At 41.7% G+C, this 19,702-nt stretch overlaps 1 protein-coding gene across 1 annotated transcript in view; it reads left to right on the top strand.

The window, feature by feature from the left end:
• CDH3 (cadherin 3, type 1, P-cadherin (placental)) overlaps positions 1–19,702 on the top strand; it is a 134,533-nt gene that overhangs the window by 13,273 nt on the left and 101,558 nt on the right. Inside the window, exons 3-5 of the mRNA XM_010850969.1 lie at positions 2,134–2,260; positions 2,590–2,685; positions 10,334–10,402. Coding sequence (XP_010849271.1) covers positions 2,645–2,685; positions 10,334–10,402 — 110 coding nt within the window. The 5' untranslated portion in view covers positions 2,134–2,260; positions 2,590–2,644. The remainder of the gene's footprint in view (positions 1–2,133; positions 2,261–2,589; positions 2,686–10,333; positions 10,403–19,702) is intronic.

The following is a 19,702-nucleotide window of genomic DNA, read 5'->3' as shown; positions in this document are numbered from 1 at the left end:
TTAATATGCTGTCTAGGTTGGTCATAGCTTCTCTTCCAAGGAGCAAGCGTCTTTTAATTTCATGGCTGCAGTCACCATCTGCAGTGATTTTGGAGCCCAGAAAAATAAAGTCTGTCACTGTTTCCATTGTTTCCCCATCTATTTGCCATGAAGTGATGGGACCGGATGCCATGATCTTAGTCTTCTGAATGTTGAGTTTTAAGCCAGCTTTTTCACTCTCCTCTTTCACTTTCATCAAGAGGCTTTTTAGTTCTTCTTCGCTTTCTGCCATAAGGGTGGTAACAAGGATTAAATAGATTACTAGGTCTGTTTAAATAGTTGTGGATTTGCAGAGCGGCTTAAAGCACATCATATGGGGATTGACCTTCTGTTGGGAGATAGAAGACCTCTGTGAAGATGTGCTAATCTACCTCCAAAGTGTGAAATGTAATTAGCAAGGGACAGATGGACAGGAGGGTGGGGAGAGGATGATGTCTTCCAGGAACCTAAGAACTCCTTAGGTTCAGTTATAGCTCAGCACACAGGGAGGGCATGAAATCAGGCAGAAACCATGTAACTTTCCCTCACTGCTCCAGCAATCTCATGGCTTTGCTTTACTGCTGATCGTCTTTACATACTTTATTATGTACTTCTTGAGGTAGAAATCGGTTTCACCAAGACCAAAGGACGTATTTCATATTGAGCATGATGACAGGTGTCTTAACAAGGCTTGGTGAGGCAAGACAGAAATCAACACATGAACAACAGAACTTGACTATTCAGAGGCATGGGAGTCCTTAGCCAGCCTGGTTTCAGTGGGGGGTAAGGAAGGAGTGACTGGAGGGGAGTATAGCTTGCAAAATACCTCTGATCTGGCATTTCTAATTCTAGCTAGCCAGCCTACAGAAATTCTAGCATATTTGCTCAAAGGATGTATTGCAGTGATGCTTGTAATAGCAAAATATTGGAATTAATACAAATATCCAAAAGGAATTTGTCCATTTATTCATTCACCAAGTATTTTTTTCAGCATCCACTATTTGCTGGGTATTACTTTAGGCACTTGAGGGGCATATAACTCAATAAGATGGTAAAGTCCCTATTCTCACAGAGCGTGCAGTCAGGGAGACAGAAAAGCTAATAAGAAATTCCAGATAATTACTAGAAGTACAAGCATCCTTTTAAATCTGCATCTGTTTCGTTCCTGAGTTAAAGTTCAGGTGGCAGGAATTTGGACAGTGAGAGATACTTGTCTGTGCTAGGAGGAAAATTAAGCATGGTAATATGATGCGTAGTAAATGAGAAGGAGGTGGTGAGACACCTTTTCTCAGGTGGCAATTCTGGATGTGAGACCTAAAGGACTAGTGACTGGTTGTCAGCCATGTGGCAATCCAGCGCTCAGGGTGGGAAGAAGCTTAATGTGTTCAGGGGTCAGCAAGGTCAGCAGGGCCAGAGCCCAGTGAGGGATGGGGCGAGCTTGAATCTTATTCTTAGCACAGTGGAGTACTGTGAGTTTTAGGTGATGGGTGTGTGATGGTACTCCAAATGCACTCTGGAGTGCTGTGAAGCAATTGAAAGTAATGAGGTGAAAGTATACAAAGCACTAAGGGAAGACTTTCAAGATGCATAGCTAAATCTAAAAAGCAGGATGTAGAACAATATAAATGATAGTTCATAAAACAAGACTGTGTGGGGGAGGGGAGAGGGTGAAGGAAGCATGGAAAGGGACGGCTTAGTATATACACCAAACTGTTAATAGTAGTTACTTGTAGGGAGTTTAGTGGGATTGGCAATGGGGGTGAAGGGGTGCAGTCACTTTTTATTCCCTGCTGTATTTGGGTTTTGTAGCAAAGACAGTGCATGGGCAGTGAGGAATTGGTGATAATGTAGACAGACTTGGCTTTGAAGGGAACAAGATGAAAGCTAAGTAGGCGTACAGGATTGTGGAATATATTGCCCCTCATGACTTTCCTGCGTGCCATATTAGATTCTCTATAAAATTGTGTAACAACTAGTATATTTAACCCACTTTGCCCCCTCAGGATATCAAACATGTGATCACCTTTTTTGATAGACCCTATAGTAGGTTCCCAGTATTGCCATGGGAACATTTGTGGGATTGATCCCTACTTGAGCAAGAATGTGTTCCTACAGGAATCACTGACATTTAAGGATGTAGCTGTGAACTTCACCCAAGAAGAATGGCACCACGTGGATGCTGCTCAGAGGCGCTTGTACAGGGATGTGATGTTGGAGAACTATAGCCACTTGGTTTCTCTTGGTAAGGACCACATCTTCTTGTCTATGTATTGGCAGGTCTTCCCTTTCTCAGAAGATCAGGTTGTGGGGCTCATAGTTTGGGTGACTGTGAGCAGGGTGTTCAGGGTTACAGTTTGTTCATCTTGTTGAGACCCAGCTTTATGGGTTTCTGAGCCTGCTTTTTAGGTAAATAGGAACCAGAAATAGGCCATTTGATTGCATGACTCCTCAAATTGCACCTTTTTTTTTTCCCTTCAGAGTTGCTGAGGATAAGTCCTAGTTCTGACTTTTAGAGGGTTCTTTTGTCAACTTGCATAAACAACCAAATCTTATGTGTTTACCTATGAGCAGGATATCAAGTTTCCAAGCCAGAGGTGATCTTCAAATTGGAGCAAGGAGAAGAACCATGGATAGCAGAGGGAGAAATCCAACGACCTGTCTGTCCAGGTAAATGAGGGAGAATCCAAGAATCAGTGCCGAATGTCGCACAGCTGAGGGAGAGGGAGGCACCTTCACTTTGCTGTCTTGGGAGCTCCTCCATCTGTAGAAGAGCTGCACCGTCTCCTGGATGACACCTTTGTGTGTCTCCCTTCTCCAGTAGGGCGTGTTGCTGTTGATAGGTCTTAGAGGAAAAGGTACCCCTTTTTCCTTTTTGAAAGTAGCCCTTTGTCTTAGTCAGAATGCCATCTCTCCCTGTCTTGTAACACTACTTCTGGATCATTTTCTCCTCTAGTATCCTCAGTCTCCCTGCATTGTTTGGAGATCTCTCTTCTTACTCATTCAGACATTAATTGAACTCCCATGTCTCCTCTTTGTTTCATCTTGCTGCTTTCACTGTCGATGCCCCAGACTTGTAGGAATACCCATAATCTTGATTCTCCCTCCCTCCAGACTTCTTTCCCTGACTACACTCCTGTTCTACCTGTCTGGGGAGCAATGCTATCTTCCTCTTGTCCTGCACTCCTGCCCATCTGATTCATTTCTACCCTCCAAAGTTCCTAGAGTATCCTTCTCTCCTGACTTCCCCACTTGTTCAGTGCTTCTTGGCTTTAGGTCTTTGGCTTTTCTTGCTTTTCCCTCCTAGTGAATCTGTCTTTAGGATTAGGAGCCTGCCTTCTGGCTTCCTCTCCATTCTTTCTATATTGTCCTTAGTTGCTCAGTCATGTCCGACTCTTTCCTAACCCATGGACTGTAGCCCTCCAGGCTCCTCTGTTCATGGGGATTCTCCAGGCAAGAATACTGGAATGCCATGGAATACTGGGTTGCCATGCCCTCCTCCAGGGCATCTTCCCAACCCAGGGATCAAACCGAGGTATCCCACATTGCATGGCAGATTCTTTACTGTCTGAGCCACCAAGGAAGTCCAAGAATACTGGAGTGTGTAAACTTATCCCTTCTCCAGGGGAACTCTCCAGACCCAAGAATCAAACCAGTGTCTCCTACATTGCAGGTGGATTCTTTACCAGCTGAGCTACCTGGGAAGCCCATTCTATATTACTTCTCTATAAAAGGGTGCCTGCCTTCTGATAGTTACAAGTCTTTATTCTGTGCTATAGACTCAGAATTGTCCTTACTTATACCCTGGTTACTTTTTTTTTTCTCTTCCCTTCCCACAGGACCCCTCCAATGCAAGTCCCACAGAGTTCTTATTAAAGATGTAAAGTCTAAGTTAATCATCTTGCATCCCCAGTCAGCACATTTTGCTACCTATTACCCATTACCCATTACCTATTACCTCTTGCCCATTAGGAATTATCAGATTGCCAGTCCCTCAGGCCAGAAACCACAGTCAGTCTAGTCTTTTTCTTTCAATCCAAGTTATTTTCCTCCTTTGAGAAATATCTTAGATTTTCCTGCCTTTTAAATTGGACTGGTGACATCTTAAACCACACCTCAGATTTAGATTACTATAATTCCCAGTTGAAATTGCTCACTCTATCTTTTTGTAATCCATATTGGGTTTTTAAAATCATAGTTTAATTGAGGTATAATTAACATACCATAAAATTCTCCCTTTAAAAGTGTACATTTCAATGGTTGTTTTGGGATAAATACAGAGTTGTGCAGCCATCACCACTATCTAATTAAGCAGAACATTTTCAATATCTCCAAAAAGAAATCTTATACCCATCAGCAGTCACTTTCTACTCCTCATTCCCCCCAGCTCCTGGCAACCATTAAGCTACTTTTTGTCTCTATGGATTTGCCTATTCTAGACATTTTCTATAAATGGAATCATAATATGTAGCCCTTTGTGATTGGCTTCTTCCACTTAGCTTAAGGTTCATTCATGTTGCAGCATGTATCAGAACTTCATTCCTTTGTATTGCTGAGTAATATTGCATTGTATGGATATATCACATTTTGTTTATTCATCACGTCATGGACCATGTTGGATTTTAATGCTTTATCTCATAAACTACCATTCTCTGAAAGAACCTTTTACCTCATTATAGGAAGCAGAAACTCCCTTGATTTAAAGGTCCCCATCATACCTTCCAGTAATATCTTTCTATTCCTGCCAAAGAGAGCTCCACTAGGCTGAATTTCTTTTTGAAGTTACAGACCTGAGTACATTTCACCCCTACATACTTTCCGATGTTCTCTGTAAGAAGCATATAATTTCCCTCATTAGATAATAGTTTCTCTCTGTCCAAAGCCATCTATAAAGTCAAGGTCTCTCTCAATCATAAAACCTAATATATGCTAATATACTTGTTTCTTTCTTCCCTGGTCACAAATACCATTTATGTAATCTCTACCACACAAAATCAAATTTACTACATGCCATCTATTGTTTTTTTTTTTTTAAGTCATCAAAAGATTGTCTTGTTTTTATTCTTAGATTTTTAAGCTCCTGGAGTGTCTATTTATTATGTTTCTAAATATCTTCCCTCTGTGTTGCAGAGCATATTGAAGGCAGTCAGAAAATTATTGATTGTTATGGAATCTTGCTGGGGAAAGAACTTTCTCATTCATTAATTTCACCAAACATTTCTTGAATGTCCCACTGAGAAATATTCTAAAAGGAATGCAAAGTATTCTCTGTCTTCAGGAATTTAGAATTGAGTCTTGTTCCAGGGTAAGGAATTTGGGAATTTAGGATTCTTTTGTTACTGGTTCTTTTTTTCCCCTTTTAATGTTTATATGAAAATTTTCAAACGTTTGAGAAGTTGAAAAGATTATACAGTGAACACTGTATACTACCACCATGATGCTATAATTGTTAACCTGTTGTTATATAGTAACCTATTATATTTGCTTTATCACGTATCTCTTTATCCATCTGTTAATCTGTCTTTCTTTTGATGCATTTCCTAGTGAGTTGCAGACATGAGTACATTTCACCCCTGTATACTTCAGCATGTATATAGTTGACTGGAGTTCAATATTTGTTCATAGTTCTTTTTTTTTTTTTTTTTAAAACATTACAGTGAAATTTACACCTCTTATAAGCACCATTTATTTCACTTTGACAAATGCATTGTCCTGTCTAACCCAAACTTCTTTTGATACGGAACATCTCCAGCATTCCAGAAACCTCCCTCCCCTTAGTTTTTAAAAGATTACCATTCTTAGAACCTAGACAGTAATTAATTTCTGCTGTTAGTATTCAGAGGTTAAACAAAGGTTTAAAGGTCAATTTTTTTGTTTTTGGTTAAGAGAGGTGATTAATGTAAAATCAGAACTCAGATAGACTAAAACCACAGCTCTAGTTGTAAGGGAAAGGATGATTTGCCTCTTGAAATATTACTTTTTTATCTGCTTGGGAAGTATAGCCCTCTATCTCCAGTTATGTCAAAGAATCATTTCAGTTAGTTCACTGGCTACATATTTTCTCAGCAAGGTTTGAAGATCTGAAGCTTCAGAAATGACTTGAAAGAAATTATGAAATGAATGTATTAGGAAGATAGATTCCATGGCAGTTTGTAAAATGGACAAAGAGCATGAATAGCAGATAGGACTCTGCATGAAAGACTATGATCCTATTCTGTTTGTATCTGTGCCTAACTCTCTCATGCTAACTGGTTCCCTTATTCCCTATGTGGGCTTTCTCATTCTGGACTTATCCTTCATGATAGCTCTGCAATGATAGCTCTGTCATCTCTCTCCACTCTTCCTTTCTCCATTCAGGGTCTTCTTTTGAAGTTATTGGACTAATTTCAAAACAAAGTGATATGTAATTGCTGTCTTTTCATTCCTACTATAGCAGTTTGTTTTAACAGAGGGGAATAGGGGATGTTTGCACTTTGGGTTTCTTTCAGACTGGAAGACCAGGCCTGAAGCCAAATCTTCACATCTGCAGCAGAGTATATCTAAAGTATCCCTTAGCACAGATGAGCTCTCACATACCACGGGAGAAGATGCTTGGGACCTTAGTGGCCAGTTAGAAAGGCATAAGGAAAACTGGAAGAGACATCTGGGGCCAGATTCATCCACCCAGAAGAAGATAATCACACCAGAGGAAACTTGTGAGCAAAATACATTTGGTGAAAACTGTAGATTGAACACAGACCTGATTACACAACTGAACATTCCTCCAGGATCTAGTGAATGTGATACACTTGGGAGCAATTTGGGACATAATTTAGACTTACTTAATCAGAATAATATCCTTGCAAAAAAGAAACCTTATAAATGCAATAAATGTAGAAAAGCATTTATTCACAGATCATCTCTGACTAAACATGAGAAAACTCATAAAGGAGATGGAGCTTTCCCCAACGGTACAGATCAGGGAATTTATCCTGGAAAGAAGCACCATGAATGTACTGACTGTGGGAAAACCTTCCTCTGGAAGACACAACTTACTGAGCATCAGAGAATTCACACTGGAGAGAAACCCTTTGAATGTAATGTGTGTGGGAAGGCCTTCAGGCATAGCTCCTCCCTAGGTCAGCATGAGAATGCTCATACTGGAGAGAAACCCTATCAGTGTAGTCTTTGTGGAAAAGCCTTCCAGCGCAGCTCCTCTCTCGTTCAGCACCAGAGAATTCACACAGGAGAAAAACCTTATCGATGTAATTTGTGTGGGAGGTCATTTAGGCACGGCACATCCCTCACTCAGCATGAGGTTACACATAGTGGAGAGAAACCCTTCCAATGTAAGGAATGTGGGAAAGCTTTTAGTCGATGTTCTTCTCTTGTCCAACACGAGAGGACACATACAGGAGAGAAACCTTTCGAATGTAGCATATGTGGGAGAGCTTTTGGTCAGAGCCCATCCCTTTACAAACACATGAGGATTCATAAGAGAGGCAAACCTTACCAAAGCAATAACTACAGCATAGATTTCAAGCACAGCTCATCTCTTACTCAAGATGAAAGCAATGTCCCTGAAGTGAAGTCCTATCATTGCAATGCCTGTGGGGAAGATTTCAGTCACATTGCAGACTTCTCTGACCATCAGAGGATCCACACTGGAGACAAGAACCCCTATGATTGTGAACAGGCCTTCAGTCAACAACCCATTTCTCATCCTGGTGAGAAACCCTATCAATGTAATGTATGTGGAAAAGCTTTCAAAAGGAGTACGAGTTTCATAGAGCATCACAGAATTCATACTGGGGAAAAACCCTATGAATGTAATGAATGTGGAGAAGCTTTCAGTCGACGCTCATCACTAACTCAACATGAGAGAACCCACACTGGAGAGAAACCCTATGAATGTATCGACTGTGGGAAAGCCTTCAGTCAGAGTTCATCCCTCATTCAGCATGAGAGAACTCATACTGGAGAAAAACCCTATGAATGTAATGAATGTGGGCGAGCTTTCCGAAAGAAAACCAATCTGCATGATCATCAGAGGATCCATACTGGAGAAAAACCCTATGCTTGTAAGGAATGTGGGAAAAACTTCAGTCGAAGCTCAGCTCTTACTAAACATATGAGAATTCATACACGAAATAAACTCTAGGACCCTTGACATTAAGAAATACGAAGAAAGCTTTAGTTAAAATATTATTCAGTATCAGAAGATTCTTACTGGAGAGGAAGCTTGAGGATATAATGAATTGTGTGTGTGTGCACGCACACATGTGTGCAGGTGTGTATGCTTGTGCACATTGTATGTTGAGAAATCTTTGTACTAGCAGTGTTTTTTTTTTTAAATAAAAGCCACATTCTCAGATCTGATTACATACATGTGAAAACAACTACAGATGTCTTATATAATCTGTTAGAAATGACATGCCTATATATTGGACTTTGTAAAGCTTTTGAATATATGTATGCAGGGAATCACCAACTTTCAACAATTTAATTTGTAACTCTCAGTGTTTACAGCCTTTTTTAATAAATAAAACTCCCACAGTGATGACCAAAACTCATTTTTAAATTGCTTGACAAATGAATTCAACTGCAGCTCTTACATTAAATTTACCATGGAAACCAGTTTCACCTCCAGGAATTCACCGTTCAAAGAATTAAATCAGCTGGTCCAGCCTCTTCCTTGTACAGATGAAACTGAAAGCCAAAGATGTGAAGTGGTTTGCAAGCCTGATACAGTTTATAACAGTAAAGCTGGGTGAAAAATGCAGGTCTTCTGGATCTTTGGCCCCATGGTCTTGCCGCTGAAAAGATATTTTGGAATTCAGGGCTTTAAAATAAGTTTTAAAATAAATCAGATGCACAAATATTTAACAAGCACTCAGGAGTTGAATATAAGAGGCAGCAAGACATATGCAAATTTGTCATACTTATTTAAAGCAGCTTGTTGGAAGCTTACAACCAAAGTTGTAAATAGTAGAACTACTAATGACTTCTTTCCTTTTCCCAAGTATCATATTTCAGGAAATATGGTCAGTTTCATAGAATTTATTAAGTCTTCCTGCTGTGCTTTTCATGATCCTCCCATGGGAAAGCACTGCACCAAGCTTCCTATATTGATTTGATCAATGGGAAAACAATACAGAACCATAGAGAAAAAAAAATCCCCCAATTTAATTTTACTCTAAAGTATGAATCCATTTATCTCTTGCCATAAAATTTGCCTTTAAATCAGTTAAGGGAATCAGCATATAGCAGATCATTTTGTGTGCCAAGGAAATTTTCATCATAAAAAATTAACAGTTTTGGCTCTATGGTGCTTTTCCATCAGTAAAGCATGAGGTAAACGTCAGGAGCCCACTCTAGTCATTAATATCCCTTAAAATCTCCCATGGACTGTGCTAAAGGAATTTCCAGAATCTTTGTTCATTCGCTGGCACCAGTAGTGCAGATAAACTTGGGAGCAACTGTGGAAATTGACACCTTTCATGAAAGAGCCTCTGCCCCTGCCCCCAGGATAAGCAGATTTTTCCATCCTAATGATGAATCATGGGGAGGAGTGGTAAGGGTTGGTGTTGATATAGTAATCCTTTCTTACTGGTTTCTCTGCATGCCAGGTAGCAGGAGCTATCCTTTTTGTCTCATCCTGGATAACGTCATGCAGCTCCGCAACATCCTTCTAATCCTCTGCAGGAAAAATGTGTGTGGGGTCAGAAATGTGGGATGTCTAGCCCAGTGCATTTATCACACATGAAACACGATGGGTTATTCTGTAGCAGATCTGTCCTCCCAAGACTTCTGTACTGTTCAGAAATACCTTTTCTGTGATGTTCACCACTTAGTTCTTCGTGCACACACAATGCCAAGACATGCCTATGCTGTCAGTAATACTACTCAGAACCTCCTCCACTGATTGGCTTCTTATCTGGGAAGCCTATCAGAAACTCTTTTTGCTTTTGTTTGGGGATCCCCATGGTGGACTGTTTGCAAGAATGGCATGAATTGTAATCAGTTGAGTGCAACGTAACTGTTACGGAAGTTTATAAAGACTTGGTTCCAGGATACCTAAAGGATACCACTGGTTTGTGTGTGGAGTCTGGCCTAGATCCAACCAGTCCCTGAATCTCAGCACATCGTCATTGGCAGGGGGAGCCCAGGATGTATGTATGAATGGAGGATTGCTTAGTCCCAGCAACCACACACCATGCATTTACGAACACCGAGCTTTCTAGGCAATATGAATTACTTCCTTGGAACATCATTGTATTATTTCAATAAATAGCCTTCTTCGTTGAATGGGAGTCAGTTTGTCTTTTTCCATTTTCAGAACTTGGCTAAGATTAAAGAGTGATGCATCAAAGGAAGAGGGATTAACTGCTAAACTCATCACATCCAGGTGAGTTAATAATAGCATTTACTGAATGCTTACTTCTTGAAGACACTGCTAAGTACTTTACAGCCATCATTTCATAATCCTTACAGCTCCCCTAATAGGTTTTGTGGTATCTTGTCTTTGCCCAGCTTTTGCCCCCGTCTTCCTCTTGTAACAATCCCTACTGTACTGACCACAAGAACACAAGTCAGGACATCCAGGAGCTCAAAGATAATTTCAGGGGCTGTTGAGCCAATTAGAGTCTTTGAACAGAAATTTTTTTAAAACAGACTTTAGCAAGGATACTTTGATTTGAGGTTGCTAGGCTGGTAAGGTGAAGGCCTAAAGTTGCTTGGAACCTGATTCCTTACCAGAGAGAGCAGGTCTGCTGTTGTTGTGGAGGATGAGGTGACATGATGGTATTCTCATTTCTCATTCCTAAAGTCCCTGGACTGGATTCAATTTCCGAAGCTTTTCCTGGGATTCAGTGGGTTTCCCACGACCAGTGGAATGATTCCCCTTTTGTTGTATATCTGTTTCTTGCATTGAAGAAACAGTGTATGTATTATATCTTTGTTTTCTAATGGGGAGAAAAACCCAGAGAGATATCAGACTTGGAACCCAGAACTGCCTGGCTGCAAAGGCACAGCTCTTAACCTCTAATCTTCATCATGTCTTCAGAGCCATGTTATGTTCAAGGAGCTGCATATAACAGGCTTTTGAGGGTGAATGGAAGAAGGGATATGGTGATAGTTTAAATCAGAGACCCAAGTGGAAACAAAATGAAGGACCTTGGAAGGTTTTTCTTGACTATTTCAGTAAATTAAGTCCCCCCAATTCACCCACAACCATCACCTCTTAATATATCAGTTATTTGTATTTGCCTGTACTGTAGATAAAATCTTGTATCATACTTAAATAAAAAACCTTCTTATAAATGTTTTCATGTTGCTACATAGTGTCATGATCCCCTTAAGAAATCCACTACTATTGCAATAATATTTGGGTAGTTTGGGGCATTGGTTTTATAATAATGACATTGAATACTTATTATACCTTTTGAAGCACCCTTGCCTTTTTATTTCCATGGAATTTTTTTTCTTAAAATACCCATAGTGAGATAAACATCTAAAATGGGGTTACTGTGTCAGCATGTATAGATAAGTATAACCAGATGGTGTGAGGTTCATATAAGAGTGAACTGGATATAATAGTGCAGGAATAATCCCAAAATTACAAAAGAGAAACAGGAGAAAACCAATCTTCCACTCCTGCTGCCTGGGTATGTGTGGGGAAGGCCCCAGGGCAGGCATTATGTCCTACAAAGCCTCTTGCATTTCTCTATGCAAGGGTGGATAAGAAAACAATTATTCTGTTATTAGGTATACTGATGCTAGTGCTCAGGTCTTTATAGCTACAGTGGGCTTTGATAGATACTGAACTAGTTAATTCCTTTTTTGTTAAAATGCAGATGTCACATCAGGGAAGGTTTTAATGACTGCCGGCTAAATTGGCCTTCTTTTAAATTCTAATAGATTATGTTGATGTCCTTCACTTTACCATGATTTGTACATTTGATTGATTGGTTTTTCTCCCAACCCTGAAGTAGATGGTGAGTTCCAGGAAGGCAGAGTCCACATCATTTGGCTAACTTTTTTTGTTCCCTTGCTATCACAATGCCAGGGACACAATAGGTACTTAATGTAGTCTTGTTAACAGTACAGTGGAGATGTGTTGATAGTCAAAGAAGATTGGCTTTTCAAAATGAAAAGATGTTCTATCTTGAAATCAGAATACTGCAAAAGAAAGCAGTGAGATATTATTTCATATTCATTAGGCTGGCAAAAAGTTTGAAGTCTGGCAGGGGGAAAATGAGAATATTTTGTTGGCAGTATAAGGGAAGTTCCGTATCTTTCCTTGCTCTTAATATAGGACTTACAGTGCTCTGTCTTTGGACCTCTTTTCTTTTTCTACAGTCCCCCTCACTGGGGCTTTTATCCAGACTGAAGGCTTTAAATACCCACTTGAAAATTTTATCTCCATTCCAAGATTCCATACTCATAACCAACTGCCTACTTGACATCTCCACTTGGATTTCTAACAGACATCCCAAATTTAATATGTCCGAAGATGAACTAACTCACGATCTCCCCATCCCAATCTCATCTTTTATCAAGTTCCTCCCTCAAACTTCCCATCTGAGAAAAGGTAACCCCAGTTGCTCAAGCCCTAAACCGGGTAACCATTTTTGATTCCTTTCTTTCACATCCCACATCCAAGGTTCATTAAGTTCTGTTTGCTAACTTGCAGGATCTATGAAGATGGCCATATCTTGTTGCTTTTCACTCTTTATGGAATCCTCTTCCCCTAGATATCACTTAGTTTGGTTCTTCACCTCCAGCAGATATTTATTCAGTGAACCCTTTCTTGACTATTGTACCAAAATAGCAATTTGTGAGAATTCCCTGGCAGTCCAGTGGTTAGGACTCCCTGTTTTTATTGCTGAAGGTACAGGTTGAATCCCTGCTCAGGGGAACTCAGATATCACAAGCTGTGTGGTGTGGCCAAAAAATAATAATAGTAAAAAACCAGTGCCCCTTCATGGCATACTCCCATCTCCCTTCCCAGCTTCATTTTCTCTACAATACCTACCACCACCTGACATAGTAAATATTTTACTTCCTTTTTATATGCCCTTCTATTTTGGGGGGGGGATCAGATCAGATCAGATCAGTCGCTCAGTCATGTCCGACTCTTTGCGACCCCATGAATTGCAGCATGCCAGGCCTCCCTGTCCATCACCAACTCCTGGAGTTCACTCAGACTCATGTCCATCGAGTCAGTGATGCCATCCAGCCATCTCATCCTCTTCTCCTCTTGCCGCCAATCCCTCCCAGCATCAGAGTCTTCTCCAGTGAGTCAACTCTTTGCATGAGGTGGCCAAAGTACTGGAGTTCCAGCTTTAGCATCATTCCTTTCAAAGAAATCCCAGGGCCGATCTCCTTTAGGATGGACTGGTTGGATCTCCTTGCCGTCCAAGGGACTCTCAAGAGTCTTCTCCAACACCACAGTTCAAAAGCATCAATTCTTCGGCGCTCAGCCTTCTTCACAGTCCAACTCTCACATGCATGTATGACCACAGGAAAAACCATAGCCTTGACTAGACGGACCTTTATTGGCAAAGTAATGTTTCTGCTTTTGAATATGCTATCTAGGTTGGTCATAACTTTCCTTCCAAGGAGTAAGCGTCTTTTAATTTCATGGCTGCAGTCACCATCTGCAGTGATTTTGGAGCCCAGAAAAATAAAGTCTGACACTGTTTCCACTGTTTCCCCATCTATTTGCCATGAAGTGATGGGACTGGATGCCATGATCTTCGTTTTCTGAATGTTGAGCTTTAAGCCAACTTTTTCACTCTCCTCTTTCACCTTCATCAAGAGGCTTTTTAGTTCCTCTTCACTCTGCCATAAGGGTGGTGTCATCTGCGTATCTGAGGTTATTGATATTTCTCCCGGCAATCTGGATTCCAGCTTGTGTTTCTTCCAGTCCAGCATTTCTCATGATGTACTTGTAAATTTTATTGAAGCATAACATTCTTAAAGTACAAAAATAGGTGAACAGCTTGATGGTTGAGAACAGCAACTTACATATCTTTCTCAGGGCCCTTTCCACAGTATAGGAGATAACGCAAATGTTTAATGAATGGTTGGACTGCATGTACATGTACTAACAAGGCTAACATCAAAAACAATTGAAAATAAAGTTACAGAGGGATTATATACAATGTGATAAAGCTTATTAAAGGTCCGTATCACCTTTTTAAAAATCAATTTGCGAAGTAAAGGTAGGAAAGTATTAAAATATCAGCTTTAGAGTGGTGGTTTCCTCTGGAGTTAGAGGGGAAAGGGATGGGAAGGGATAAAGACAGACAAACTTTTATAGTTTTTTTTTTAATAAAACTCAAAATATTTGTTAAAAGAAGGTGATGCATATTTGTTGTATATGTGTCTCTGAATTTTAAACTCTTTTACAGTTAGTTTGCCTCCCTGCTCTTAATCTGGTCCCTCCTCACACACAACCAAGCTGGGGAATCAAGCTTGGTTCCCCTTTGGTATCATCAACCTTTGCTGACCTATTCAGCATGCCTGAAGGATTTAGGAAAAGGAATAATGGGCAATCATGTTTCCAAGGATGGGAAGTTGATCCAGGCCCAAGAAAGGGATGTCTCGGTACTGTCAAAATCAAGTAAAGCAGTTTCCACTCTCTAGAAATGCCATTTGAGGGAATAATTAAAAAGAAGGGGAGGACAGGGGAGCAGAGGGCTTCCTATAGATAAGCAGCATAAATGATTATTGGCAGGTGTTGGTGGAAAGAAAGAGCTAATTTTTGCTAGCAAATTTTAGTGAAAGCCTTATAATTTTGGAAAAACTTTTTTTTTTTTTTTGGTAAACATTTTAATGGATAAAGGAGCCAAGAAATTTGGACCTGATAACATAGATGGAAGCCAACATAGATCGTATTTTATTCTTGTACGACCAGATAATTTTTAGCTGTAATGATTAATGGGGTTTTTGTTTTACTAAAACAAAAGTGCATTAAGGAACTAGCAGTTACCAGTTCTCAAATTTTAATATTCATTTTCAAAAGTTAAAGAGTTGTCACAGGGTTTTGGCATGGATTTTTCTGTTAGCTTAGAATTGCTGCTAAAGTCTGAAAGATGAAAAATGTCATGTTCCCCTACATTCTAAAGGGCACCACAAGAACTGGGCACATGCTCTCCACAGGATTCATTAGGAGGTAGGAGATTCACAGCCTCTCACTCCTAGGGCCCGACTGACATGTAACCACGGAACAGAGTCGTATCCAGAGGAGACGGTACCTCTGGTCATAGCGTGAGGCCTCTATCCCTCCCCATGCATGGTGCTAGGTATATCAGGCACCAAAAGGTATTAGGGGCATCTGAAATCGCTGGAGCTTATGTCTTTATCTCCAGCAAAACCACAGGCCCACTATGCGGCTACTACCCCCAGTTCTTAGGAGAGCTCGCCATGCACTCAAGTCGTTTGTATTTGGTGGTAAGGTGGTGGGAGTAATCTAACACCGATAGGTGCCTGCCACAGTCTGGAGATTTCTGAAGGGGCGGGGGGGTGTGTGCTGCTGGAGTAAACTCTACCCACTGAGTGTGAAGCCCTCTGAGGGTCCGCCTTTGTGTTGTTCGTAGGCGGAGTTCGAAACTGAGTGTCAGGGGTCAGACAAGCCGGCTCTCTCCTACTTCTTTGCCGTCAGCGTTTAGAAGACCAGGATTTCAGTGGATCTTGGGTAGGGTGACTGTATGTAGTGCGTGTTCACTCGTTATTGATCCACTAAACCAGGACCATTGAGCTCATTCTCAAGGGGGAGCTAACTAGATGGGAAGCTGGGATTGTGCTGGCACACCGGGACATGTGTTTATTCTGTGCATGAGCTCACCCAAGGAAAGAAGTTAGACGGTGGGCAGGAGCCATTGGACTGTGTCCCAGGGGCTACCCCACCAAACTCGCGTGTGACCCACCTGGAGACGGGTTGGAGGTGAGGACTGAAGTAGACCACTCCTCTATGAATGAATACAGTGGGCTGGGATGAAGCTGAACGCAGCCCCCAAACCAGCGCGCATCTCCCTGTGAGGAAGCCACTACAGTTCCATTGGTGTTGGTTGGGGAACTAAGATCGCGCATGCTGCGAGGCCAGAAAAAAGAAAGGGAGCCCATTTCCGCCCCGGAACATTGTACCAGCTCTGGGTTGGGAGTGTAATCCACAGAATTCGGCCACACGCATGCGGACGGAGCGGCCCGGGGCTCGTTCCGCGGCTGGAGACTACATTTCCCGAAGGCCTTGGCGGTGGAGCACTTCTGCTTCCGGTTTGACGTATTCCGTCGCCGACGGGGGCGCTCTTTGCGAAAGGAACGTGGGTCTGACCCCTGCCTGACACATTCAGTTTCGAGCTGCGCGGGGAGGTTTGCACTCCGTCTGGTGTTCATTCCCTTTTGAGAAAGTGCAGAGACGGCAAGAGCTTGGGCGCGTGCATGGTATTTGCCCAGAGCCAGGCTACCCTCTTCCTGTGGCCTCCACCAACCACCCGTGTCCCATGGCTAGCGTAGAACACCCCAGGCCGGGACCTTGTCCTGTTTTCCCTCGCTCTGCCCATTGGCCGGAAACTGCCATCTCTGTCACCTGATCTGGATAATTTGAGAGACGTTAAATCATACTGAAGGAAAGTTACACCGCTCAAAACAGCCCGGAGTTAAACCTCCCCTCTGGATCCTCCCCACCATTCTATGCAAAACAAAGAACTCTCTCATGGGAAGAAAAAAAATGGACGTTAAGGTTGATTTTGCCCAGCTCCCAGCCAGGCCCAGCCTCTGGCCGATCTCCAGAATTCCTTGCCCCAGCAGTTTAAGAGATGACTAATCCGAACAACCTTGGAGAAGAACTGGCCCCCTTAAGACAGTAGATTTCCACATATATGTCTATATATACTTACACTTTTCTTGGGTTAGTGCAGCAGCTCACTAATACTGTTGCCCCTTCTTGCCTCATTAAAGGTGATCTGTTCCTGTAAAGTGCCGGTCTAGTTCTTTTCCCAAACCTTGCCTTCTCTAACTCCCTTACCCTATGACAGGAGGTAGTCTAGGTGAGTGGAGAAATTTAAGGTATTATCTCCACTTTCTGGAAAAAGTGTGGCTTTTCCTGAGGAACTGTGAATTTCTACTTTGAAACAGAGCCATAAAACCAGAAACACCATCTCCTCTTCTCTCTTCCAGTCAGCTCCCTTCCTGGGGACAGGAAGGGTCCTGTGCAGGTAGGCTGGAGGGAGAATAACGTAGCGTTGAGTGAAGGGTTACACTAGTGGTAATGGTAGTCTACCTAATTACTCTTACTACTCTTCCATGGAAAATAACTTCAACTGAATAAAACGTTGAAAAAGAAAAGCATTCCAAAGAGCTAAGAGGAGAGTGAAGAATTAAGGATCAAACTCTAGGAGAAGCAAGAGACTAAATCATAATCCCAACGCTCAAAGCTACTTTTGCCTGAAGACATTTGCTGGTGGAAGGAGACACCTGTGAAACCCAGCTGTAAGGATGGTGGACTTGCAGTATAAGAGATACAAGTGTAAATATGTTGAAAGCTGGGAGTCTGAATAATTGCCCCACATTTGAACTGGGACCCCAAATGGAGACACCCTCATGAAAATGTTAAACTGGACATAAGCCGTGGCATAGATATGTCTCCCAAATTCAGCTTGTCTTGGAGGTGTAGAGATCCTCAGCCTTCAAACCCTATAACTGACCTAGTGGTGCGCTCAGTTGCCTGATAAAAGCAAATGAAAATGATCCTTTAGAGAAAGATATTATCGTCTCAGACATTAAAGTATTCACACACACCCTTCTTTTTCAAATAACGTCCAGTACACTCTCAAAGATAATCAGACACTCAAGGAAATAAATCGTGAAAGAGAACATGCAGAAATAATAGACAACAAATACAGACACAAACACATCAGATATTGGGACTAACAGGGTATAAAATAGCACTTCTTGATTTTTTCTTAGTATTTTTAAAGAGATAAAAGACCCTGTTGAAAACATCTATGAAGGCAAACCTTAAAAAATTGACATAGAAGTTTTGAGAAAATAACCAAATGGAATTTTTTTTAAAAAGCTAATTAAAAAAAAAAAAAAACTCCAACAGCCATGTTTGACAGCAAATTAAATATAAAAGAAGAATTAATGAACTGAAATATAGGTGAGAATAAATTGTTCAGAAACTAGTGTACAGAGAAATACAGAAGACAAACACCTTAAGCTGTTGGGTAGAAAGATCAACATAGATTTAATCAGATTCCCAGAAGGAAAATACAGAAAAAGGTATATGTCAAACATACCAAGGTACAGATTCAGGAAACCCAGTGAAATTCAAAGAGGATAACAAAGTAATATAGGTGAGAATAAATTGTTCAGAAACTAGTGCATAGAGAAGTACAGAAAACAAATACCTTAAGCTGTTGGGTAGAAAGATCAATATAGATTTAATCAGATTCCCAGAAGGAAAATACAGAAAAAGGTATATGAAAGACATACCAAGGTACAGATTCAGGAAACCCAATGAAATTCAAAGAGGATAACTAAAAGTAAGTCCACGACAGATACATCATGGTGAAAAAGTAGTAATATAAAAGGTAAATAAGCAATTAGAGGGAAAAAAACCTAACTTCTGACTTCCCAATAGCATCTGTGGAAGCCCTATGAATGAGGAATGAAGTCTTCATTGTGTTTAAAGAATCTGTCAACCTAGAACTCTGTATATAGCAAAATCTTTCAGAAATGGAGACACAAATATATTTTATACAACTAAAAACAGTCAAGACTTGCTCTCTGAGTGACCTGTAGCAAACTCTTAAATGAGGCTGCTGCAGGAGAAGGCAATGGCACCCCACTCCAGTACTCTTGCCTGGAAAATCCCATTGCTTTCTCCGTAAATGAGGCTACCTGTTAGGATTTATGTGAGGATTAAGTTAATATCTGTACAGCGCTTTGCCCTGTGCCGGCTCGTAGTTGGCGTTCTCTAAAATGTTTGGTCCCTCGGTGAACAAGTCGGGATTGCGGGGGCGCGGCCCTTGTGGGGAACTCTCCCAAAGCGGGTCCCAGTGAGAGCTAGTGCTGCAGGGTCCCGTCCGTCTCCCTTCCCGGACGCCGCAAGCATGCTTGTGGCCACCAGAGGGCGGTGTCACATCGAAGAGGGTGCCCTGGAGGCTGCAGAACTTGCACCAGGCGAGCTTGTTGCAGGGATGCCTGGATGCGTCTTAACATCGCTGACGCTGATCTGCCCTATTGCCAGGTACTCCAGATCGCCTCCCCTCAGGTGCATCCCTTGCGCATAGAGGCCCTGAGAGCTGCTGCTGCTGCTAAGTCACTTCAGTTGTGTCCGACTCTGTGCGACCCCATAGACGGCAGCCCACCAGGCTCCCCCGTCCCTGGGGTTCTCCAGGCAAGAACACTGGAGTGGGTTGCCATTTCCTTCTCCAATGCAGGAAAGTGAAAAGTGAAAGTGAAGTCGCTCAGTCGTGTCCGGCCCTCAGCGACCCCATGGACTGCAGCCTTCCAGGCTCCTCCGTCCATGGGATTTTCCAGGCAAGAGTACTGGAGTGGGGTGCCATTGCCTTCTCCGGGCCCTGAGAGCTAGTTTCTGGTTATTTAGATCCATGCAAACCCTTAGTTGTGGTATGTGAAATCTAGTTCCCTGACCAGGGATGGAACCTTGGCCCCCTGCATTAAGGGAAAAGAGCGT

Source organism: Bison bison, unplaced genomic scaffold, assembly GCF_000754665.1.
Source record: "Bison bison bison isolate TAMUID 2011002044 unplaced genomic scaffold, Bison_UMD1.0 scf7180017864297, whole genome shotgun sequence".
Classification (NCBI taxonomy): Eukaryota; Metazoa; Chordata; class Mammalia; order Artiodactyla; family Bovidae; genus Bison; species Bison bison.
Note: the sequence above shows the minus strand (reverse complement) of the source record. Positions and strands in the feature narration are given on the sequence as shown.